Raw genomic sequence first — 25,922 nt, forward strand, 5'->3', positions numbered from 1 at the left:
CCTACATCTATAGTGCAGTGATGACAAACAATACATTATGTAAGTATTACAAAATAAAAGCACCTACATCTATAGTGCAGTGATGACAAACAATACATTATGTAAGTATTACAAAATAAAAGCACCTACATCTATAGTGCAGTGATGACAAACAATACATTATGTAAGTATTACAAAATAAAAGCACCTACATCTATAGTGCAGTGATGACAAACAATACATTATGTAAGTATTACAAAATAAAAGCACCTACATCTATAGTGCAGTGATGACAAACAATACATTATGTAAGTATTACAAAATAAAAGCACCTACATCTATAGTGCAGTGATGACAAACAATACATTATGTAAGTATTACAAAATAAAAGCACCTACATCTATAGTGCAGTGATGACAAACAATACATTATGTAAGTATTACAAAATAAAAGCACCTACATCTATAGTGCAGTGATGACAAACAATACATTATGTACATATTCCATCTTTGCTATCCTGCATGTTGTTAGCATGTCACCTGGGACTATTTAGCAAGGATTAGCGTGCCCTAAGAGGCTTTCTCAGCCTCCTCTTGCACCGTGACAGCGTCACAGCGAGCCAGGCTGGACTGCAGGTGGTCTAGGATCCAGGACATGGGGCTGGTACAGCAGGTGGTCTAGGATCCAGGACATGGGGCTGGTACAGCAGGTGGTCTAGGATCCAGGACATGGGGCTGGTACAGCAGGTGGTCTAGGATCCAGGACATGGGGCTGGTACAGCAGGTGGTCTAGGATCCAGGACATGGGCCTGGACAGTCTCACAGGCAGGCGGCGCTCTGTCGGTAAACTTTTCTTCATCACCTTTCAGGGAACACATCTCCCGTAGAAAAGTCCTAGACTTGGTCTGTTCCAGTAGAAAAGTCCTAGACTTGGTCTGTTCCAGTAGAAAAGTCCTAGACTTGGTCTGTTCCAGGGTCAAACTGTGCTTTCAGTGCACAGTCAACTTCATACAGGTGTAGTACAGAACTTCATACAGGTGTAGCACAGGTGAGGTCATTGGACAAGTACACCTAACCAAGTGTAAAAAGAAGTTTGTCAGAGGCAAATGTGTGCCACCTTCCTGCATTGGAACACGTGTGGTTCTATGTTCTATGTTCTGTGCTCTGTGGTCAGTGGCGCTTAAAAGCAGAAACTCAGTTCATGCTTTGGATTGGTTGCAGAACTTTCTACAACAAAGTTGTGCAGAACAGTGATATCACATCAACAAGTGGATGTTGTACTCCTGGTGTTGTTCTTGCTGGACTATAAAAGTGGATGTTGTACTCCTGGTGTTGCTCTTGCTGGACTATAAAAGTGGATGTTGTACTCCTGGTGTTGCTCTTGCTGGACTATAAAAGTGGATGTTGTACTCCTGCTGTTGCTCTTGCTGGACTATAAAAGTGGATGTTGTACTCCTGCTGTTGCTCTTGCTGGACTATAAAAGTGGATGTTGTACTCCTGGTGTTGCTCTTGCTGGACTATAAAAGTGGATGTTGTACTCCTGCTGTTGCTCTTGCTGGACTATAAAAGTGGATGTTGTACTCCTGGTGTTGCTCTTGCTGGACTATAAAAGTGGATGTTGTACTCCTGGTGTTGCTCTTGCTGGACTATAAAAGTGGATGTTGTACTCCTGGTGTTGCTCTTGCTGGACTATAAAAGTGGATGTTGTACTCCTGCTGTTGCTCTTGCTGGACTATAAAAGTGGATGTTGTACTCCTGCTGTTGCTCTTGCTGGACTATAAAAGTGGATGTTGTACTCCTGCTGTTGCTCTTGCTGGACTATAAAAGTGGATGTTGTACTCCTGCTGTTGCTCTTGCTGGACTATAAAAGTGGATGTTGTACTCCTGCTGTTGCTCTTGCTGGACTATAAAAGTGGATGTTGTACTCCTGCTGTTGCTCTTGCTGGACTATAAAAGTGGATGTTGTACTCCTGCTGTTGCTCTTGCTGGACTATAAAAGTGGATGTTGTACTCCTGGTGTTGCTCTTGCTGGACTATAAAAGTGGATGTTGTACTCCTGCTGTTGCTCTTGCTGGACTATAAAAGTGGATGTTGTACTCCTGGTGTTGCTCTTGCTGGACTATAAAAGTGGATGTTGTACTCCTGCTGTTGCTCTTGCTGGACTATAAAAGTGGATGTTGTACTCCTGGTGTTGCTCTTGCTGGACTATAAAAGTGGATGTTGTACTCCTGCTGTTGCTCTTGCTGGACTATAAAAGTGGATGTTGTACTCCTGCTGTTGCTCTTGCTGGACTATAAAAGTGGATGTTGTACTCCTGCTGTTGCTCTTGCTGGACTATAAAAGTGGATGTTGTACTCCTGCTGTTGCTCTTGCTGGACTATAAAAGTGGATGTTGTACTCCTGCTGTTGCTCTTGCTGGACTATAAAAGTGGATGTTGTACTCCTGCTGTTGCTCTTGCTGGACTATAAAAGTGGATGTTGTACTCCTGCTGTTGCTCTTGCTGGACTATAAAAGTGGATGTTGTACTCCTGCTGTTGCTCTTGCTGGACTATAAAAGTGGATGTTGTACTCCTGCTGTTGCTCTTGCTGGACTATAAAAGTGGATGTTGTACTCCTGCTGTTGCTCTTGCTGGACTATAAAAGTGGATGTTGTACTCCTGGTGTTGCTCTTGCTGGACTATAAAAGTGGATGTTGTACTCCTGCTGTTGCTCTTGCTGGACTATAAAAGTGGATGTTGTACTCCTGCTGTTGCTCTTGCTGGACTATAAAAGTGGATGTTGTACTCCTGGTGTTGCTCTTGCTGGACTATAAAAGTGGATGTTGTACTCCTGCTGTTGCTCTTGCTGGACTATAAAAGTGGATGTTGTACTCCTGCTGTTGCTCTTGCTGGACTATAAAAGTGGATGTTGTACTCCTGGTGTTGCTCTTGCTGGACTATAAAAGTGGATGTTGTACTCCTGCTGTTGCTCTTGCTGGACTATAAAAGTGGATGTTGTACTCCTGGTGTTGCTCTTGCTGGACTATAAAAGTGGATGTTGTACTCCTGCTGTTGCTCTTGCTGGACTATAAAAGTGGATGTTGTACTCCTGCTGTTGCTCTTGCTGGACTATAAAAGTGGATGTTGTACTCCTGCTGTTGCTCTTGCTGGACTATAAAAGTGGATGTTGTACTCCTGCTGTTGCTCTTGCTGGACTATAAAAGTGGATGTTGTACTCCTGCTGTTGCTCTTGCTGGACTATAAAAGTGGATGTTGTACTCCTGCTGTTGCTCTTGCTGGACTATAAAAGTGGATGTTGTACTCCTGCTGTTGCTCTTGCTGGACTATAAAAGTGGATGTTGTACTCCTGTTGTTGCTCTTGCTGGACTATAAAAGTGGATGTTGTACTCCTGGTGTTGCTCTTGCTGGACTATAAAAGTGGATGTTGTACTCCTGCTGTTGCTCTTGCTGGACTATAAAAGTGGATGTTGTACTCCTGCTGTTGCTCTTGCTGGACTATAAAAGTGGATGTTGTACTCCTGGTGTTGCTCTTGCTGGACTATAAAAGTGGATGTTGTACTCCTGCTGTTGCTCTTGCTGGACTATAAAAGTGGATGTTGTACTCCTGGTGTTGCTCTTGCTGGACTATAAAAGTGGATGTTGTACTCCTGCTGTTGCTCTTGCTGGACTATAAAAGTGGATGTTGTACTCCTGCTGTTGCTCTTGCTGGACTATAAAAGTGGATGTTGTACTCCTGCTGTTGCTCGTTGCTGGACTATAAAAGTGGATGTTGTACTCCTGCTGTTGCTCTTGCTGGACTATAAAAGTGGATGTTGTACTCCTGGTGTTGCTCTTGCTGGACTATAAAAGTGGATGTTGTACTCCTGCTGTTGCTCTTGCTGGACTATAAAAGTGGATGTTGTACTCCTGCTGTTGCTCTTGCTGGACTATAAAAGTGGATGTTGTACTCCTGCTGTTGCTCTTGCTGGACTATAAAAGTGGATGTTGTACTCCTGCTGTTGCTCTTGCTGGACTATAAAAGTGGATGTTGTACTCCTGCTGTTGCTCTTGCTGGACTATAAAAGTGGATGTTGTACTCCTGGTGTTGCTCTTGCTGGACTATAAAAGTGGATGTTGTACTCCTGCTGTTGCTCTTGCTGGACTATAAAAGTGGATGTTGTACTCCTGGTGTTGCTCTTGCTGGACTATAAAAGTGGATGTTGTACTCCTGCTGTTGCTCTTGCTGGACTATAAAAGTGGATGTTGTACTCCTGGTGTTGCTCTTGCTGGACTATAAAAGTGGATGTTGTACTCCTGCTGTTGCTCTTGCTGGACTATAAAAGTGGATGTTGTACTCCTGCTGTTGCTCTTGCTGGACTATAAAAGTGGATGTTGTACTCCTGCTGTTGCTCTTGCTGGACTATAAAAGTGGATGTTGTACTCCTGCTGTTGCTCTTGCTGGACTATAAAAGTGGATGTTGTACTCCTGCTGTTGCTCTTGCTGGACTATAAAAGTGGATGTTGTACTCCTGCTGTTGCTCTTGCTGGACTATAAAAGTGGATGTTGTACTCCTGCTGTTGCTCTTGCTGGACTATAAAAGTGGATGTTGTACTCCTGCTGTTGCTCTTGCTGGACTATAAAAGTGGATGTTGTACTCCTGGTGTTGCTCTTGCTGGACTATAAAAGTGGATGTTGTACTCCTGCTGTTGCTCTTGCTGGACTATAAAAGTGGATGTTGTACTCCTGCTGTTGCTCTTGCTGGACCATAAAAGTGGATGTTGTACTCCTGCTGTTGCTCTTGCTGGACTATAAAAGTGGATGTTGTACTCCTGGTGTTGCTCTTGCTGGACTATAAAAGTGGATGTTGTACTCCTGCTGTTGCTCTTGCTGGACTATAAAAGTGGATGTTGTACTCCTGCTGTTGCTCTTGCTGGACTATAAAAGTGGATGTTGTACTCCTGCTGTTGCTCTTGCTGGACTATAAAAGTGGATGTTGTACTCCTGCTGTTGCTCTTGCTGGACTATAAAAGTGGATGTTGTACTCCTGCTGTTGCTCTTGCTGGACTATAAAAGTGGATGTTGTACTCCTGGTGTTGCTCTTGCTGGACTATAAAAGTGGATGTTGTACTCCTGCTGTTGCTCTTGCTGGACTATAAAAGTGGATGTTGTACTCCTGGTGTTGCTCTTGCTGGACTATAAAAGTGGATGTTGTACTCCTGGTGTTGCTCTTGCTGGACTATAAAAGTGGATGTTGTACTCCTGCTGTTGCTCTTGCTGGACTATAAAAGTGGATGTTGTACTCCTGGTGTTGCTCTTGCTGGACTATAAAAGTGGATGTTGTACTCCTGCTGTTGCTCTTGCTGGACTATAAAAGTGGATGTTGTACTCCTGCTGTTGCTCTTGCTGGACTATAAAAGTGGATGTTGTACTCCTGCTGTTGCTGTTGCTGGACTATAAAAGTGGATGTTGTACTCCTGCTGTTGCTCTTGCTGGACTATAAAAGTGGATGTTGTACTCCTGCTGTTGCTCTTGCTGGACTATAAAAGTGGATGTTGTACTCCTGGTGTTGCTGTTGCTGGACTATAAAAGTGGATGTTGTACTCCTGGTGTTGCTCTTGCTGGACTATAAAAGTGGATGTTGTACTCCTGCTGTTGCTCTTGCTGGACTATAAAAGTGGATGTTGTACTCCTGGTGTTGCTCTTGCTGGACTATAAAAGTGGATGTTGTACTCCTGCTGTTGCTCTTGCTGGACTATAAAAGTGGATGTTGTACTCCTGCTGTTGCTCTTGCTGGACTATAAAAGTGGATGTTGTACTCCTGCTGTTGCTCTTGCTGGACCATAAAAGTGGATGTTGTACTCCTGCTGTTGCTCTTGCTGGACTATAAAAGTGGATGTTGTACTCCTGGTGTTGCTCTTGCTGGACTATAAAAGTGGATGTTGTACTCCTGCTGTTGCTCTTGCTGGACTATAAAAGTGGATGTTGTACTCCTGCTGTTGCTCTTGCTGGACTATAAAAGTGGATGTTGTACTCCTGCTGTTGCTCTTGCTGGACTATAAAAGTGGATGTTGTACTCCTGCTGTTGCTCTTGCTGGACTATAAAAGTGGATGTTGTACTCCTGGTGTTGCTCTTGCTGGACTATAAAAGTGGATGTTGTACTCCTGCTGTTGCTCTTGCTGGACTATAAAAGTGGATGTTGTACTCCTGGTGTTGCTCTTGCTGGACTATAAAAGTGGATGTTGTACTCCTGCTGTTGCTCTTGCTGGACTATAAAAGTGGATGTTGTACTCCTGCTGTTGCTCTTGCTGGACTATAAAAGTGGATGTTGTACTCCTGCTGTTGCTCTTGCTGGACTATAAAAGTGGATGTTGTACTCCTGCTGTTGCTCTTGCTGGACTATAAAAGTGGATGTTGTACTCCTGGTGTTGCTCTTGCTGGACTATAAAAGTGGATGTTGTACTCCTGCTGTTGCTCTTGCTGGACTATAAAAGTGGATGTTGTACTCCTGGTGTTGCTCTTGCTGGACTATAAAAGTGGATGTTGTACTCCTGCTGTTGCTCTTGCTGGACTATAAAAGTGGATGTTGTACTCCTGGTGTTGCTCTTGCTGAACTATAAAAGTGGATGTTGTACTCCTGGTGTTGCTCTTGCTGGACTATAAAAGTGGATGTTGTACTCCTGGTGTTGCTCTTATTGTATTATGTCCAGGTAGTCCAGTTAAATGTTGATGATGTATTATGTCCAGGGAGTCCAGGTAAATGTTAATGATGTATTATGTCCAGGTAGTCCAGATAAATGTTAATGATGTATTATGTCCAGGTAAATGTTAATGTTGTATTATGTCCAGGTAAATGTTGATGATGTATTATGTCCAGGTAGTCCAGGTAAATGTTAATGATGTATTATGTCCAGGTAGTCCAGGCAAATGTTAATGATGTATTATGTCCAGGGAGTCCAGGTAAATGTTGATGATGTATTATGTCCAGGGAGTCCAGGTAAATGTTGATGATGTATTATGTCCAGGGAGTCCAGGTAAATGTTAATTATGTATTATGTCCAGGTAGTCCAGGTAAATGTTAATGATGTATAATGTCCAGGTAAATGTTAATGTTGTATTATGTCCAGGTAAATGTTGATGATGTATTATGTCCAGGTAGTCCAGGTAAATGTTAATGATGTATTATGTCCAGGTAGTCCAGGTAAATGTTAATGATGTATTATGTCCAGGTAGTGCAGGTAAATGTTAATGATGTATTATGTCCAGGTAGTCCAGGTAAATGTTAATGATGTATTATGTCCAGGTAGTCCAGGTAAATGTTAATGATGTATTACGTCCAGGTAGTCCAGGTAAATGTTGATGATATATTATGTCCAGGTAAATGTTAATGATGTATTATGTCCAGGTAGTCCAGGTAAATGTTGATGATGTATTATGTCCAGGTAGTCAAGGTAAATGTTGATGATGTATTATGTCCAGGTAGTCCAGGTAAATGTTAATGATGTATTATGTCCAGGTAGTCCAGGTAAATGTTGATGATGTATTATGTCCAGGTAGTCAAGGTAAATGTTGATGATGTATTATGTCCAGGTAGTCCAGGTAAATGTTAATGATGTATTATGTCCAGGTAGTCCAGGTAAATGTTAATGATGTATTATGTCCAGGTAGTCCAGGTAAATGTTAATGATGTATTATGTCCAGGTAGTCCAGGTAAATGTTAATGATGTATTATGTCCAGGTAGTCCAGGTAAATGTTGATGATGTATTATGTCCAGGTAGTCAAGGTAAATGTTGATGATGTATTATGTCCAGGTAGTCCAGGTAAATGTTAATGATGTATTATGTCCAGGTAGTCCAGGTAAATGTTAATGATGTATTATGTCCAGGTAGTCCAGGTAAATGTTGATGATGTATTATGTCCAGGTAGTCAAGGTAAATGTTGATGATGTATTATGTCCAGGTAGTCCAGGTAAATGTTAATGATGTATTATGTCCAGGTAGTCCAGGTAAATGTTAATGATGTATTATGTCCAGGTAGTCCAGGTAAATGTTAATGACTCTTGATGCTGTTGTGTAAGACCTGTGTCACATGACTTCAAACTTGACGCCTCATTGGTTGATTCTGAGACAGGATCCATTGTTTCTGTCTTATTTTACTGGAAGTGAGACCATTTTTATACACTGGATTTGTGTACACTGGATTTTTATACACATAATTTGTGAAAAATGTACCAAGTACAAAAGCAGTGAAGGTAAATAAAAAGAGAATACAACAAATCCTTTTCAACTTATATTCAATTGAATAGACTGCAAAGACAAGATATTTCATGTTCACACTGACAAACTTTGTTCTTTTTTGCAAATAGTCATGAAGTTAGAATTTAATGGCAGCAACACGTGTCAAAAAAGGCATTTTTACCAGTGTGTTACATGGCCTTTCCTTTGAACAACACTCAGTAAAGGTTTGGGAAGTGAGGAGACACATTTTGGAAGTGGAATTCTTTCCCATTCTTGCTTGATGTACAGCTTAAGTTGTTCAACAGTCTCCCTTCTCATATTTTAGCTGCCACACATTTGCAATGTCTGGACTACAGGCAGGCCAGTCTAGTACCCACACTCTTTTACTATGACTGTTGTAACACCTGCCTTGGCATTGTCTTGCTGAAATAAGCAGGGGCGTCCATGGTAACGTTGCTTGGATGGCAACATATGTTGCTCCAAAAGCTGTATGTACCTTTCAGCATTAATGGTGCCTTCACAGATGTGTAAGTTACCCATGTCTTGGCCACTAATACACCCCCATACCATCACACATGCTGCCTTTTACATTTTCACCCTAGAACATGTCTTGACCACTAATACACCCCCATACCATCACACATGCTGCCTTTTACATTTTCACCCTAGAACATGTCTTGACCACTAATACACCCCCATACCATCACACATGCTGCCTTTTACACTTTCACCCTAGAACATGTCTTGACCACTAATACACCCCCATACCATCACACCTTTTACACTTTCACCCTAGAACATGTCTTGACCACTAATACACCCCCATACCATCACACATGCTGCCTTTTACACTTTCACCCTAGAACATGTCTTGACCACTAATACACCCCCATACCATCACACCTTTTACACTTTCACCCTAGAACATGTCTTGACCACTAATACACCCCCATACCATCACACATGCTGCCTCTTACACTTTCACCCTAGAACATGTCTTGACCACTAATACACCCCCATACCATCACACATGCTGCCTTTTACACTTTCACCCTAGAACATGTCTTGACCACTAATACACCCCCATACCATCACACATGCTGCCTTTTACACTTTCACCCTAGAACATGTCTTGACCACTAATACACCCCCATACCATCACACCTTTTACACTTTCACCCTAGAACATGTCTTGACCACTAATACACCCCCATACCATCACACCTTTTACACTTTCACCCTAGAACATGTCTTGACCACTAATACACCCCCATACCATCACACCTTTTACACTTTCACCCTAGAACATGTCTTGACCACTAATACACCCCCATACCATCACACATGCTGCCTTCTACACTTTCACCCTAGAACATGTCTTGACCACTAATACACCCCCATACCATCACACATGCTGCCTTTTACACTTTCACCCTAGAACATGTCTTGACCACTAATACACCCCCATACCATCACACATGCTGCCTTTTACACTTTCACCCTAGAACATGTCTTGACCACTAATACACCCCCATACCATCACACATGCTGCCTTTTACACTTTCACCCTAGAACATATCTTGACCACTAATACACCCCCATACCATCACACATGCTGCCTTTTACACTTTCACCCTAGAACATGTCTTGACCACTAATACACCCCCATACCATCACACATGCTGCCTTTTACACTTTCACCCTAGAACATGTCTTGACCACTAATACACCCCCATACCATCACACATGCTGCCTTTTACACTTTCACCCTAGAACATGTCTTGACCACTAATACACCCCCATACCATCACACCTTTTACACTTTCACCCTAGAACATGTCTTGACCACTAATACACCCCCATACCATCACACATGCTGCCTTTTACACTTTCACCCTAGAACATATCTTGACCACTAATACACCCCCATACCATCACACATGCTGCCTTTTACACTTTCACCCTAGAACATGTCTTGACCACTAATACACCCCCATACCATCACACATGCTGCCTTTTACACTTTCACCCTAGAACATGTCTTGACCACTAATACACCCCCATACCATCACACATGCTGCCTCTTACACTTTCACCCTAGAACATGTCTTGACCACTAATACACCCCCATACCATCACACATGCTGCCTCTTACACTTTCACCCTAGAACATGTCTTGACCACTAATACACCCCCATACCATCACACATGCTGCCGTTTACACTTTCACCCTAGAACATGTCTTGACCACTAATACACCCCCATACCATCACACATGCTGCCTTTTACACTTTCACCCTAGGACATGTCTTGACCACTAATACACCCCCATACCATCACACCTTTTACACTTTCACCCTAGAACATGTCTTGACCACTAATACACCCCCATACCATCACACATGCTGCCTTTTACACTTTCACCCTAGAACAGTCCCCAGGCTTCTTTTCCTCTTTGGTCCACAGTTTCCTAAAACAATTTGAAATGTGGACTCGTCAGACCACAGAACACTTTTCCACTTTGCATCAGTCCATCTTAGATGCAGCGAAGCCGGCGGCGTTTCTGGGTGTTGTTGATAAATGGCTGTGGCTTTGCATAGTAGAGTTTTAACTTGCACTTACAGATGTAGCGACCAACTGTAGTTACTGACAGTGGTTTTCTGAAGTGTTCCTGAGCCCATGTGGTGATATCCTTTACACACTGATGTGGCTTTTTGATGCAGTAGCGCCAGAGGGATCCAAGGTGTGTAATATCATGGCTTACCTGCAGTGATTTCTCCACATTCTCTGAACCTTTTGATGATATTACGGAGCGTAGATGGTGAAATCCCTCAATTCCTTGTTGAGAAATGTTGTTGTTCAACAATTAGCTCAGGCATTTGTTGACAAAGTGGTGACCCTCGCCCCGTCCTTGTTTGTGAACGACTGAGCATTTCATGGAAGCTGCTTTTATAGCCAATCATGGCACCCACATAAAACTGAAAATGATTCCTCGAGTAATTCGATTACAAAATATATACGAGGAATTTTCGCTGCGTTGTTAAGTTATTTACATTTTTTCTTTTTTTTTTTAAGGGCATTTTGCCTCGTTTAGTAGTCAAAGCTCACGTTTCGGCCTCTTGTCCAAACGCAGACGCATACTTGTGTCTTTGAAAATGAAAAGTGTTTTTATTGTTTTATTTTTGACACTAAGAATATAGTTTTATTTGAACTTTCTCAGGGAATAATCATTTTGAACTCATTTTATATCTATGTGTTTTCATCTCAAACATGTCATGATGGCAAAATGAATATTGATTACAATGATAGTCACACACACACGAGGTGTGGTGAAATTATTCTCTGCATTTGACCCATCACCCTTCATCACCCCCTGGGAGGTGAGGGGAGCAGTGAGCAGTAGCGGTGGCCGCGCCCGGGAATCATTTTTGGTGATAACCCCCAATTCCTACCCTTGATGCTGAGTAGGTAATGGCTCCCATTTTTATGACTCGGCCAGGGTTTGAACTCACAACCTACCCACCTCAGGGCGGACACTCTACCCACCAGGCCACTGAGTAGCTTACTATCATGCATGCAAAGAATGCAATGAACTGTATTGCATTCTTAAAATGTAAAACTCTTGTCATCGTTATTAAGTCTTTTTATATTGTTTATGTATTGTTGGCAGGTTGAAAACAGCTCAGCAGATTTGCGTGGAGAAACCAGCATTTAAACGGCGCCGTATAACAATGATCAGAAAGGCAGGGGAGACAAGAACTTGGTGTATGCGGTCACACCACACAGCACATAGGGCTGTGAGTGCACCTCTTTTATTAGCACACACAAATTGGCACAATCAACCACGGACGCATTTCAGCTGTGCGTGTCAGCCTTCAATAATGAAAACAGGCATTTAGGAAATAAAAGACAATTAGGCCAAACGCAATAATTGAGGGCACGTCTTAACATGTATAATTAAACCTTAATTAAGCAAAAATATTGCTGCGGCCCGGCTGCACCAAATAATAATATAAATACATTTAATCAAGTCAAAACACAAATAAGGCAACAAGAGAAGTATCCCACACTTCTCTTTTGTAAAGTAAATGTGTACAGCCGATACGGGCATCTACATCTACATCTACATCTACATCTACATCTACTATATGACTTGCCTGAGAAGCTGGACAGGACCAATGGGCATCTACATCTACATCTACATCTACATCTACATCTACTATATGACTTGCCTGAGAAGCTGGACAGGACCAATGGGCATCTACATCTACATCTACATCTACATCTACTATATGACTTGCCTGAGAAGCTGGACAAGACCAAAAAAAAAAAGATATTTTATTTTTTATTTTATTTTTAATTTTTTAAAGCAAAAATATGATTTTTTTTTTTTTTTGATTACTCGATTAATCGGTCGGGATACTCGATAGAATACTCGATTACTAAAATATTTAATAGCTGCAGCTCTAGTTCCAAATAAGTCTTTGATGAGCATTCCTGAACTTTCTCAGTGTTTTTTGCCACTTGTGCCAACTTTTTTGAAACGTGTTGCAGGCATCAAATTCCAAATGAGCTAATATTTGCACAAAATAACAAAGTTTTCCAGTGTGAACGTTAAATATCTTGTCTTTGCAGTCTATTTGTTGTATTCTCTTTGTATTGACCATTTACACAACCTGACAACTTCACTGCTTTTGTACTTTGTAATAGTCAGCATCATTTCATGTCAAAACAACAATTCCGTTCCATGAACTCAGTGTGGAAAAGAAGCTTGGTAGAAAAGACACAAATGAGCCTACTCGGCTGCCATGTGTCCTGATTGGGACGTCACCAGGAAATAGCCTGCTCCCTCTCCTCTGGTCTCAGGGGACATTCCTTATCATTAGCCTGGGATGGACTTTGACCTGTGCGTGGTGGGGAGTCGCTACATGCAGGACTTTACCACGCCAAGTGGGTCAATACTTTGCACATCTGCCTGACTGGACTGTTGATGCAGACTACTTGTAAGAACAGTCACACTTAGACTTAGGTCCGGCTATGACAAATAGAAGGAAATATACTGCACATGTTGGAAGTACATTCATGTTGTGTTCAAATCAACTCATTGATATGTTTCTTAAAGGGGAACTGCACTTTTTTAGGGAATGTTGCCTATGGTTCACAATCCTGACGACGTATGGATATTTTATTATGCATTGTAAATATTAAATACACGTAAATAAAAGTCCTCTTACAGCATAGCCACTATTCCTTCAGAAATACTCCATTGACATTTTCTGACTAGAAAATAAACAAGCATTAGTTATTATAATAACAATATCACTTGAGGGCGTGGAAGATCAACCATGGATCAAGTTACTCTCCTGACTGAAGACATTGTGGACAGCTTCTGGGCCAAGAATAAAGCAGCTGCTGTGTTTGTTGATCTTACAGCAGCGTTTGGCACCTACAAGCTACTGCCAAACAGGCACATGGTCTCTTTGATCATGGAGCTCGTCCAAAACCGCAGTTTCACCCTTACCACTGGTGGTTGCCACATCTGAGAAATGGCGTCCCTCAGGGATCAGTCCTGGCTCCCCTCTTGTTTAACATCTACACATATGATCTGCCAAAAAGACGACTTGGCAAGTATGCATCGTGCAAAAAACTGGCAGGAGTTAGAGGGTCTCTTAGCCAGGACATGGCCACCTTATCCACTTATCTCCACCAATGGAAGTTGAAGCTCAGTGTAACCAAAAGGGTGACGTCACAACGTGATCTTAACATCACTGTTGATGGACGTCCTCCACCCTTTTCTGCCCAACCAACACATCTGGGCATGAAGTTGGACAGGCACCCACGTTTCAAAGACACCCGGAGTCACTGCGCAAAAAGCTAACAACAGGTGTTGAGAGGTCTGGCTGGATCGTGCTGGCGGTGTTATAACCACCCTTGCCTTGGTCCACTGTGCCGCTGAGTCCTGCACACCTGCGTGGTGTCGTCCACTGTGCCGCTGAGTCCTGCACACCTGCGTGGTGTCGTAGTGCTCACACTCCTCTCATACATAAACCACGCTTGGCGCTTAGTGACTGGATGCCTGCGTGCCACACCAACGGACAATGTTCCCATCTGAGCTTGGTCACAAGAGAGCCACCTTCTTCTGTCTCCTCCTCTTAGCAGCTTCAATCCAGACTCCCACTTGCTGAATGTCTTCAAGTAGTCAAAGAGCAGTGTAGCAAACTGGGCGAACCGCGGGAAAACTCTTCCAGACTCCATGACTACATCCCTGAGGCCAGTACATCACCACCCAGAATATGCTTTCTCCAGCCTGCATGGCTCAGGCTTGATGGTCTTTGTACTGCCGTCGGCCTTTACCACTCAACTGTGTGAGTGTGGTGCAGAGCAGACCACATCATAACATCCTGGCACATATACTGTCTACCACCATCCTGTGGACGAGGGCCTGCTCGGTTGTCTGTTAAACACTTGCCCAGCTGTGTAGTGCTTACACCTCGTATCACACCAAGAAGTTATTATAAACACTTAGGACTATTTATATCTAGGACGTGATCACTTCCTGTGTGTTGACATCATGGAGTGGTCCTTGCTTGTAGATCATAAATCATGCATCTCACCCACAAAGTAGATGGACAAGGATGTATTTGGACTAGTTGGTACACTTTGACAGCCAATTTAGACCCGGTAATGGCGATGACCGACATGTAAAGATGCTTAATGCCCCCCTTTTCTTAGCCAGGGTTATGAGTCATTCTTCATCTAAACGGGAATATAACAAGATTCTAGCAGTCAGCATCCTAATGACAGCAGACATTGTACAGTAAGTGATGTTTTATTATGTTTGTTGCCTCATGAAGTCTGCAGTGAGTAATGATCACTCATGTTGTTAATGTACCATGTCTGCTTAAAATGATCAAAATACGTAAATATGACATGTTATTATGAATGTTACTACATGACATATATACTTACATCATGTATATATGACATGTTATTATGAATGTTACTACATGACATATATACTTACATCATGTATATATGACATGTTATTATGAATGTTACTACATGACATATATACTTACATCATGTATATATTACATGTTATTATGAATGTTACTACATGACATATATACTTACATCATGTATATATTACATGTTATTATGAATGTTACTACATGACATATATACTTACATCATGTATATATTACATGTTATTATGAATGTTACTACATGACATATATACTTACATCATGTATATATTACATGTTATTATGAATGTTACTACATGACATATATACTTACATCATGTATATATTACACGTTATTATGAATGTTACTACATGACATATATACTTACATCATGTATATATGACACGTTATTATGAATGTTACTACATGACATATATACTTACATCATGTATATATTACACGTTATTATGAATGTTACTACATGACATATATACTTACATCATGTATATATGACACGTTATTATGAATGTTACTACATGACATATATACTTACATCATGTATATATGACACGTTATTATGAATGTTACTACATGACATATATACTTACATCATGTATATATGACACGTTATTATGAATGTTACTACATGACATATATACTTACATCATGTATATATGACATGTTATTATGAATGTTACTAGATACTACATTACATACTTACATCATGTATATCTATCCATCCATTTTCTACCGCTTGTCCCTTACTACATGTTGTTGGTCCTGTGATGAGGTGGACACTTGTCCAGGGTGTATACACAACTATTTATATTTATCTATCTGCTTAACTTGGATGGCATACGCACGCGCGCGCGCACACACACACACGCACACGTGAATACACGCACGCACGTGTATACACGCGCACACACACAAACAGACACGCCCTTAGTGCGTGACGACCAATCAGTGGCGCCGCTACAATGATTGACGTCATTGGTTGTCGCGGCGCCACTGATTTCTTCCAATGAGGCGTCAACAAGCAAAAGTAGCCAATGATCGCGCAGGAAGGCGGGACTTAACCAGGAAGTGGATCGCATTACAATCAGCGCGCTAACAATACAAACGACTATGATGTCATTGAAATGACATTTTGCGTGACTACGTACTGTCGTGTTCCCCGCGTGGTGAGCAGGCTGCTTTAAAAAAAACACGTCCCGCGAGTGGAGGATGGAGAGGGAGGAGCCGTCCTCGTTAGGGCCACCAAGACCGGAAGGGACCCTCACTTGGTCACCCAGTCACGTCACTTAGTCAGCATCGGACGTCTTCGGAGAGTGACAGGTCGTGCAGGTCCGTCTTGTACTAGTTAGTAGTTGTACTAGTTAGTAGTGGTCAAACATGTGCAGGGCGAAGGACTAGTTGTGGTGGTAGTAGTTGTACTAGTTCAGGGGTGGCAACCCAAAATGTTGAAAGAGCCATATTGGACCAAAAATACAAAAACAAATCTGTCTGGAGCCGCAAAAAATTTAAAGCCATTTTACATACAGATAGTGTGTCATGAGATATCAATTGAATTAAGAGGACTTAAAGGAAACTAAATTAGCTCAAATATAGCTACAAATGAGGCATAATGATGCAATATGTACATACAGCTAGCCTAATTAGCATGTTAGCATCGATTAGCTTGCAGTCAAGCAGTGACTAAATATGCCTGATTAGCACTCCACACAAGTCAATAACATCGACAAAACTCACCTTTGTGCATTCATGCACAACGTTAAAAGTTTGGTGGACAAAATGAAACAGAAAAAGAAGTGGCATAATGATAAAACACGTTCTAGAAAGTCGGAGAAAGTTATACATTGTAAACAAACTACGGTGAGTTCAAGGACCGCCAAAATTAGTAGGACAAAACGGCGCTCGCCAAATACTCGAATCAGTGAAGCATGTTTAATATGAACAGTATGATTTATAACAATTAGGGAGGTTTGTGTCATGTTTGTCCTCCTACAGAAACCAAATTATAACAAAAAATATATTTTTTCCCCTCCTCTTTTTCCATTTTTCATACATTTTTGAAAAAGCTCCAGAGAGCCACTAGGGCGGCGCTAAAGAGCCGCATGCGGCTCTAGAGCCGCGGGTTGCCGACCCCCGTACTAGTTAGTAGTTGTCAAACGTGCAGGGCGAAGGACTAGTTGTGGTGGTAGTAGTTGTACTAGTTAGTAGTTGTCAAACATGTGCAGGGTGAAGGACTAGTTGTGGTGGTAGTAGTTGTACTAGTTAGTAGTTGTCAAACGTGCAGGGCAAAGGACTAGTTGTGGTGGTAGTAGTTGTACTAGTTAGTAGTTGTCAAACATGTGCAGGGTGAAGGACTAGTTGTGGTGGTAGTAGTTGTACTAGTTAGTAGTTGTCAAACATGTGCAGGGCGAAGGACTAGTTGTGGTGGTAGTAGTTGTACTAGTTAGTAGTTGTCAAACATGTGCAGGGCGAAGGACTAGTTGTGGTAGTAGTTGTACTAGTTAGTAGTTGTCAAACATGTACAGGGCGAATGACTAGTTGTGGTGGTAGTAGTTGTACTAGTTAGTAGTTGTCAAACATGTGCAGGGCGAATGACTAGTTGTGGTGGTAGTAGTTGTACTAGTTAGTAGTTGTCAAACATGTGCAGGGCAAATGACTAGTTGTGGTGGTAGTAGTTGTACTAGTTAGTAGTTGTCAAACATGTGCAGGGTGAAGGACTAGTTGTGGTGGTAGTAGTTGTACTAGTTAGTAGTTGTCAAACATGTGCAGGGTGAAGGACTAGTTGTGGTGGTAGTAGTTGTACTAGTTAGTAGTTGTCAAACATGTGCAGGGCGAAGGACTAGTTGTGGTGGTAGTAGTTGTACTAGTTAGTAGTTGTCAAACATGTGCAGAGTGAAGGACTAGTTGTGGTGGTAGTAGTTGTTCTAGTTAGTAGTTGTCAAACATGTGCAGGGTGAAGGACTAGTTGTGGTGGTAGTAGTTGTACTAGTTAGTAGTTGTCAAACATGTGCAGGGTGAAGGACTAGTTGTGGTGGTAGTAGTTGTACTAGTTAGTAGTTGTCAAACATGTGCAGGGCGAATGACTAGTTGTGGTGGTAGTAGTTGTACTAGTTAGTAGTTGTCAAACATGTGCAGGACGAAGGACTAGTTGTGGTGGTAGTAGTTGTACTAGTTAGTAGTTGTCAAACATGTACAGGGCGAATGACTAGTTGTGGTGGTAGTAGTTGTACTAGTTAGTAGTTGTCAAACATGTGCAGGGTGAAGGACTAGTTGTGGTGGTAGTAGTTGTACTAGTTAGTAGTTGTCAAACATGTGCAGGGCGAAGGACTAGTTGTGGTGGTAGTAGTTGTACTAGTTAGTAGTTGTCAAACGTGTGCAGGATGAAGGACTAGTTGTCGTGGTAGTAGTTGTACTAGTTAGTAGTTGTCAAACATGTGCAGGGCGAAGGACTAGTTGTGGTGGTAGTAGTTGTACTAGTTAGTAGTTGTCAAACATGTGCAGGGCGAAGGACTAGTTGTGGTGGTAGTAGTTGTACTAGTTAGTAGTTGTCAAACATGTGCAGGGCGAATGACTAGTTGTGGTGGTAGTAGTTGTACTACTTAGTAGTTGTCAAACATGTGCAGGGCGAATGACTAGTTGTGGTGGTAGTAGTTGTACTAGTTAGTAGTTGTCAAACATGTGCAGGGCGAATGACTAGTTGTGGTGGTAGTAGTTGTACTAGTTAGTAGTTGTCAAACATGTGCAGGGTGAAGGACTAGTTGTGGTGGTAGTAGTTGTACTAGTTAGTAGTTGTCAAACATGTGCAGGGTGAAGGACTAGTTGTGGTGGTAGTAGTTGTACTAGTTAGTAGTTGTCAAACATGTGCAGGGCGAATGACTAGTTGTGGTGGTAGTAGTTGTACTAGTTAGTAGTTGTCAAACATGTGCAGGACGAAGGACTAGTTGTGGTGGTAGTAGTTGTACTAGTTAGTAGTTGTCAAACATGTACAGGGCGAATGACTAGTTGTGGTGGTAGTAGTTGTACTAGTTAGTAGTTGTCAAACATGTGCAGGGTGAAGGACTAGTTGTGGTGGTAGTAGTTGTACTAGTTAGTAGTTGTCAAACATGTGCAGGGCGAAGGACTAGTTGTGGTGGTAGTAGTTGTACTAGTTAGTAGTTGTCAAACGTGTGCAGGATGAAGGACTAGTTGTCGTGGTAGTAGTTGTACTAGTTAGTAGTTGTCAAACATGTGCAGGGCGAAGGACTAGTTGTGGTGGTAGTAGTTGTACTAGTTAGTAGTTGTCAAACATGTGCAGGGCGAAGGACTAGTTGTGGTGGTAGTAGTTGTACTAGTTAGTAGTTGTCAAACATGTGCAGGGCGAATGACTAGTTGTGGTGGTAGTAGTTGTACTACTTAGTAGTTGTCAAACATGTGCAGGGCGAATGACTAGTTGTGGTGGTAGTAGTTGTACTAGTTAGTAGTTGTCAAACATGTGCAGGGCGAATGACTAGTTGTGGTGGTAGTAGTTGTACTAGTTAGTAGTTGTCAAACATGTGCAGGGTGAAGGACTAGTTGTGGTGGTAGTAGTTGTACTAGTTAGTAGTTGTCAAACATGTGCAGGGTGAAGGAGACGTGCACCATTTGCTGCCTTTGTTTGTTTGTGCATCCTCATCACTTACTTCCTGTGTGTGTGTGTGTGTATTGACAGCAACACACACACACACACACACACACTGATGCTTAATGTGTTGTCCTGTTATGACCACGCCCCCTCCCCGGCCTCGCCTCTTCCCATCCACAGGACCATCTTGCTCTCCGGCCGCCTACCACAAGGCAGATGATGAGATGTCAGGCAGCAGGTCACAGGCGGAGCCCCTAGATGCCACCGCACGCACCGTGCTGCTCAACCACACCCAGGCCACCAAGTTCTGTGACAACCACGTCAGGTAGGTTTGATTAGTCATCCATTACCTGATTGTTGCTGGCTTGTAATAAGTCATCTATTACCTGATTGTTGACAGGACCAAAGGTGAAAGTCTACATCACCTTTCAGTCAATTGTAAATGTGGGTCTTTGTGTGTGTGTGTGTGTGTGTGTGTGTGTGTGTGTGTGTGTGTGTGTGTGTGTGTGTGTGTGTGTGTGTGTGTCAACAGCAACAATTAGAAGGTGTTGAGCAACGCCATGTTGGTGCAAGTCTGGATAAAGATGTATTGTGCTGCCCCCACAGGACTGAGGTGGTAGTGAACTCTTAGCTATGCAGCACACCGGTTGGACTAATACTCACATATTCATTTGTAACCTCGTTAAGTCTGCTAATTAATGTACTTTAATTGTTAAGTCTGCTAATTAATGTACTTTAATTGTTAAGTCTGCTAATTAATGTACTTTAATTGTTAAGTCTGCTAAATAATGTACTTTAATTGTTAAGTCTGCTAAATAATGTCCTGTAGTTGTTCAGGCTGCTAAGTAATGTTGTCCAGAGACTCAGTCAGACACCATTAGCGCGGTAAAGAGGGTACATGTATTTAGTGTTCTGATCTCCTATTTCATCTGGCCTACATGATCTGCTGCCTCGTGCTTGATGTCTTCAACTATTGATTAGTGGGAGATGAAAGCTCTCCTGCAGCCAAGGGCATCATTCACCATGGCTAGTGCCACTTTGATGTGCACGAGTGCTGCTGTTAATCCACAACACATGTGTCCTGTGGGGGCGCTGTCTCACACCAACACTGTGGGGGCGCTGTCTCACACCAACACTGTGGGGGCGCTGTCTTACAACAACACTGTGGGGGCGACAAGCCAGCAGCAGGACATAATGCCTCCTCCAGAGAGCAGCTGGTCACAGCAGGGTGGACCTTCTTCTTGGTCTTCTACACACCACTTCCTGGAAACATGTCTCAAGTGTCCAGAGTGTCTTTTATCAATCAATCAAAGTTGACTTCTATAGACCTTAATCACAAGTGTCTCAAAGGGCTGCACAAGCCACAACCACATCCTGGACTCAGATCTCACATCAGGGCAAGGAAAAACTCAACCCAATGGGCACAATGAGAAACCTTGGAGGGGACCACAGATGTGGGCACCCCCGCCCCCCAGGATGTGGATCTAGTTAATAATGTGAGAATCTATTCCATAGTGGACCAGCAGGGGATCATCTTGAATGGAGACAGTCCAGTCCATAGTGGACCAGCAGGGGATCATCTTGAATGGAGACAGTCCAGTCCATAGTGGACCAGCAGGGGATCATCTTGAATGGAGACAGTCCAGTCCATAGTGGACCAGCAGGGGATCATCTTGAATGGAGACAGTTCAGTCCATAGTGGACCAGCAGGGGATCATCTTGAATGGAGACAGTCCAGTCCATAGTGGACCAGCAGGGGATCATATTAAATGGAGACAGTCCAGTCCATAATGGACCAGCAGGGGATCATCTTGAATGGAGACAGTCCAGTCCATAGTGGACCAGCATGGCATCATATTGAATGGAAACAGTCCAGTCCATAATGGACCAGCAGGGGATCATATTGAATGGAGACAGTCCATTCTATAGTGGACCAGCAGGGGATCATCTTGAATGGAGACAGTCCAGTCCATAGTGGACCAGCAGGGGATCATCTTGAATGGAGACAGTTCAGTCCATAGTGGACCAGCAGGGGATCATCTTGAATGGAGACAGTCCATTCTATAGTGGACCAGCAGGGGATCATCTTGAATGGAGACAGTCCAGTCCATAGTGGACCAGCATGGCATCATATTGAATGGAGACAGTCCAGTCCATAGTGGACCAGCAGGGGATCATCTTGAATGGAGACAGTTCAGTCCATAGTGGACCAGCAGGGGATCATATTGAATGGAGACAGTCCATTCTATAGTGGACCAGCAGGGGATCATCTTGAATGGAGACAGTCCAGTCCATAGTGGACCAGCAGGGGATCATCTTGAATGGAGACAGTTCAGTCCATAGTGGACCAGCAGGGGATTATCTTGAATGGCGACACTTCAGTCTATAGTGGACCAGCAGGGGATCATCTTGAATGGAGACAGTCCAGTCCATAGTGGACCAGCATGGCATCATATTGAATGGAGACAGTCCAGTCCATAGTGGACCAGCAGGGGATCATCTTGAATGGAGACAGTTCAGTCCATAGTGGACCAGCAGGGGATCATCTTGAATGGAGACAGTTCAGTCCATAGTGGACCAGCAGGGGATCATCTTGAATGGAGACAGTTCAGTCCATAGTGGACCAGCAGGGGATCATCTTGAATGGAGACAGTTCAGTCCATAGTGGACCAGTAGGGGATCATCTTGAATGGAGACAGTCCAGTCCATAGTGGACCAGCAGGGTATCATATTGAATGGAGACAGTCCAGTCCATAGTGGACCAGCAGGGGATCATCTTGAATGGAGACAGTCCAGTCCATAGTGGACCAGTAGGGGACCATCTTGAATGGAGACAGTCCAGTCCATAGTGGACCAGTAGGGGATCATCTTGAATGGAGACAGTCCATTCCATAGTGGACCAGCAGGGGATCATCTTGAATGGAGACAGTCCAGTCCATAGTGGACCAGCAGTGGATCATCTTGAATGGAGACAGTCCATTCCATAGTGGGGCTAGCAGGGGATCATCTTGAATGGAGACAGTCCAGTCCATAGTGGACCAGCATGGCATCATATTGAATGGAGACAGTCCATTCCATAGTGGACCAGCAGGGGATCATCTTGAATGGCGACAGTCCAGTCCATAGTGGACCAGCATGGCATCATATTGATTGGAGACAGTCCATTCCATAGTGGACCAGCAGGGGATCATCTTGAATGGAGACAGTCCAGTCCATAGTGGACCAGCAGGGGATCATCTTGAATGGAGACAGTCCAGTCCATAGTGGACCAGCAGGGGATCATCTTGAATGGAGACAGTCCATTCCATAGTGGACCAGCAGGGGATCATCTTGAATGGAGACAGTCCAGTCCATAGTGGACCAGCAGGGGATCATCTTGAATGGAGACAGACACTGTAATTGCCTGTGACCGGGCTTGCTCTAGTATAGTCAGTCAAATGTAACCCAACCAGTAATCTATGTTGCTAGCTAGGGTGATGGCGCCTTCCTGGTTAGGGTGAAGGCTGTCCCCGTTAGAAAAGAGGGCCAATTATCAATAAACGTTAGTCCCTGTTGTCTACAAAAACTAGCCAGCCACTTGTTAAGCGAGACTAATGTGCTATACCTCTCATCATTGCCTCTCACAGGCAGGGGGCCAGAGACAAGTACTCCATGCCTGGACATCTTTCTAGTCCTAGCTATGTTCCTCTTTGTCTGACTGTCTCATCCTAGTATCATTGGAGCCAACGTGTACAACTATGTTTGCGTAGCTAGTGGTGCGATTAGCCTGTCGTATGTGTTTATTAGGCCTGTTGTGATTCAGCTCCCTAAGACTAGCTTCAATGTCAGGTGCTCTGGCCCCCGGAATACACTTAATTATAGCTGGTTTGCTAAGCTGTATGTTCCGGGGGATGGAGTCCCCCATGAGTAAGGTGTGGTGCCTGGTAGACTGGGGTGTAGGACTAGCTAAAGGGCTAAATCTAATTTGCGTCACAACCGGTTCACCGTTGCTTGTAGGCCGCTTAAAGCTGCTACAAACTGGGTGAGTCAGCTCGCTACAGCTAACGCTAGCAAACGTGTTCGCAGGGTCTAAAGTTACGAAATTACTCTGCTCTAGCTGGGGGACACGGTCCTCTAGTAGGGCCGACCTATCCATGAGAACGATGCACGAGGAGCCGGGAGCCATACTCGCGTTGTTTCTTTCACCGAGTCAAATTCTTGCTGTCTTCGGAGCAATAGGCAAAGTGTAGCAGCAGCGTGAGGGAGCAGACACCTTCGGAGCGCGGTTGCTTCGGACCGGGACTAGATTAGCTTCCTTCCCTTAACAGCTAGGTAGTTAGCTTTTGAGCGGCGAACAGCAAATTAGCTTCGGACCGGGACTATCTTAGCTTTAGTACCTTGACAGCTAGCTAATTAGCATTTGAGCGGCAAACAGCACAGTAGCTTCGGATCGGGACTAGCTTAGCTTTGCTAGCTTAGCAGCTAGCTAGCTGAGAGAGAGGCGGTGAAAGAGAAAGTGGCTGCTTTGTAAGTTGGACAAGACTACTAAACATGTTGGAGAAAGAGTAAAGAAAGGTGTAAAACAATTAGAAGCATGTGGATAGAAAGATAGCACCTACAGGTAGCTTTTGAGTGGTGAACAGCAGCAGCGGGAGCGAGCAGACTTCAACTTTGGACAAAGTTCCCAAACTGAACACAATTTCCTGGAAACATGACTCAAGTGCCGAGTGTGCCTTTCCATTTTGTGCATTAAATAATCCCAGAGGATCTTATCGGTCCACTTGGCGGTCTTCAAGGTGGACTCAAGTGTTCCTAAAAGGAAGCCAGTCGATACCTGGCCTGATGGATGCTGCACATTACTGCTAAACTCAGCCTGTACGATTGTAAATCTTCTTTCCTACTTGAAGGTTCAGCCCACCAAGGCACTTTTTGCATGAAAGTATGAAAATGGCTGCAGTGATTAAAAGGAGGGATGGGTCGTGGATCAGCATGTTTTCATGACAAAGAATGTGATCGCCATTGTTGATAAATGCCTTTTTATGGCGATCACTGTATCACTGTTAGTCCCTCGGTTGACTAGCTAGCAACTAAGATTGTGTGTCCATACACAGTGTGGAGCCGCTCCTCTGAGTTAATAATAATCATCTCCATTGCAACTAATACACTGCATTTCAAGTATCATTGTCACGTTTTAGGACGGTGCTAAATGTGTTCCACACCGAGAGCAAACAGGAGCTAGCATGCTCGGTCAGCTTGCTACAAACAAGAGAAGAAACTAGAACATTCCTGTGGAAGTTTTGATGGGCAACAATCCAAGTTAGAATGTTTTGTATACCAGTGAAAATGAAAATTTGCTTTTCACTCTAAATTGTCTATGACTGGTCCTGAAAAATCCTGCGAGGCAGACAGTCTGATGCTATCTAAATCACAAGAGTGTCCACAGTTCTTCTCGCATCCTCCAATCATTCGTGGCAGCTTTGAGGTACTTTGAAGACTGCCAGCAACTTCCAATTTGTGGACAAACCAGAGCAACACTTAGTCCAATCAGCAGATGTCCTGGTGTCATCATTCCCAATAGGTGATATCTTCACCTCCTCCACAGAAAGGTTGCCAGATGTCCTGGTGTCATCATTCCCAATAGGTGATATCTTCACCTCCTCCACAGAAAGGTTGCCAGATGTCCTGGTGTCATCATTCCCAATAGGTGATATCTTCACCTCCTCCACAGAAAGGTTGCCAGATGTCCTGGTGTCATCATTCCCAATAGGTGATATCTTCACCTCCTCCACAGAAAGGTTGCCAGATGTCCTGGTGTCATCATTCCCAATAGGTGATATCTTCACCTCCTCCACAGAAAGGTTGCCAGATGTCCTGGTGTCATCATTCCCAATAGGTGATATCTTCACCTCCTCCACAGAAAGGTTGCCAGATGTCCTGTTGTCATCATTCCCAATAGGTGATATCTTCACCTCCTCCACAGAAAGGTTGCCAGATGTCCTGTTGTCATCATTCCCAATAGGTGATATCTTCACCTCCTCCACAGAAAAGGGTCGCCAGGCACGCGGCACTCCTTCTTCTCCCAAGAGTCCGTGGCGTGTCCAGCAACAACCGCTCAGTCACGACAAGCAGGTTCCTCCAAACCCAAGATCTTGTCCATTTGGTTGAGG

The 25,922-nt window shown here is 43.4% G+C and overlaps 1 protein-coding gene across 5 annotated transcripts in view; it reads left to right on the forward strand.

Moving 5' to 3' along the window:
* atp8a2 (ATPase phospholipid transporting 8A2) overlaps positions 1–25,922 on the forward strand; it is a 111,387-nt gene that overhangs the window by 5,907 nt on the left and 79,558 nt on the right. For 3 of the 5 annotated variants that reach the window (XR_009821226.1, XM_062021861.1, XM_062021863.1), the window contains exon 2: positions 19,957–20,101. Coding sequence is in view for 4 of the 5 variants with exons in the window: in XM_062021861.1 (XP_061877845.1) it covers positions 19,957–20,101 (145 nt within the window). In the remaining variant the exon portion in view is untranslated. Of the gene's footprint in view, positions 1–580; positions 822–16,302; positions 16,509–19,956; positions 20,102–25,922 lie in introns of those variants that run through there. The other 2 variants (XM_062021862.1, XM_062021864.1) reach the window with 2 other exon arrangements.

The sequence above is a fragment of the Entelurus aequoreus genome, linkage group LG15 (genome assembly GCF_033978785.1).
Source record: "Entelurus aequoreus isolate RoL-2023_Sb linkage group LG15, RoL_Eaeq_v1.1, whole genome shotgun sequence".
Lineage (NCBI taxonomy): Eukaryota > Metazoa > Chordata > Actinopteri > Syngnathiformes > Syngnathidae > Entelurus > Entelurus aequoreus.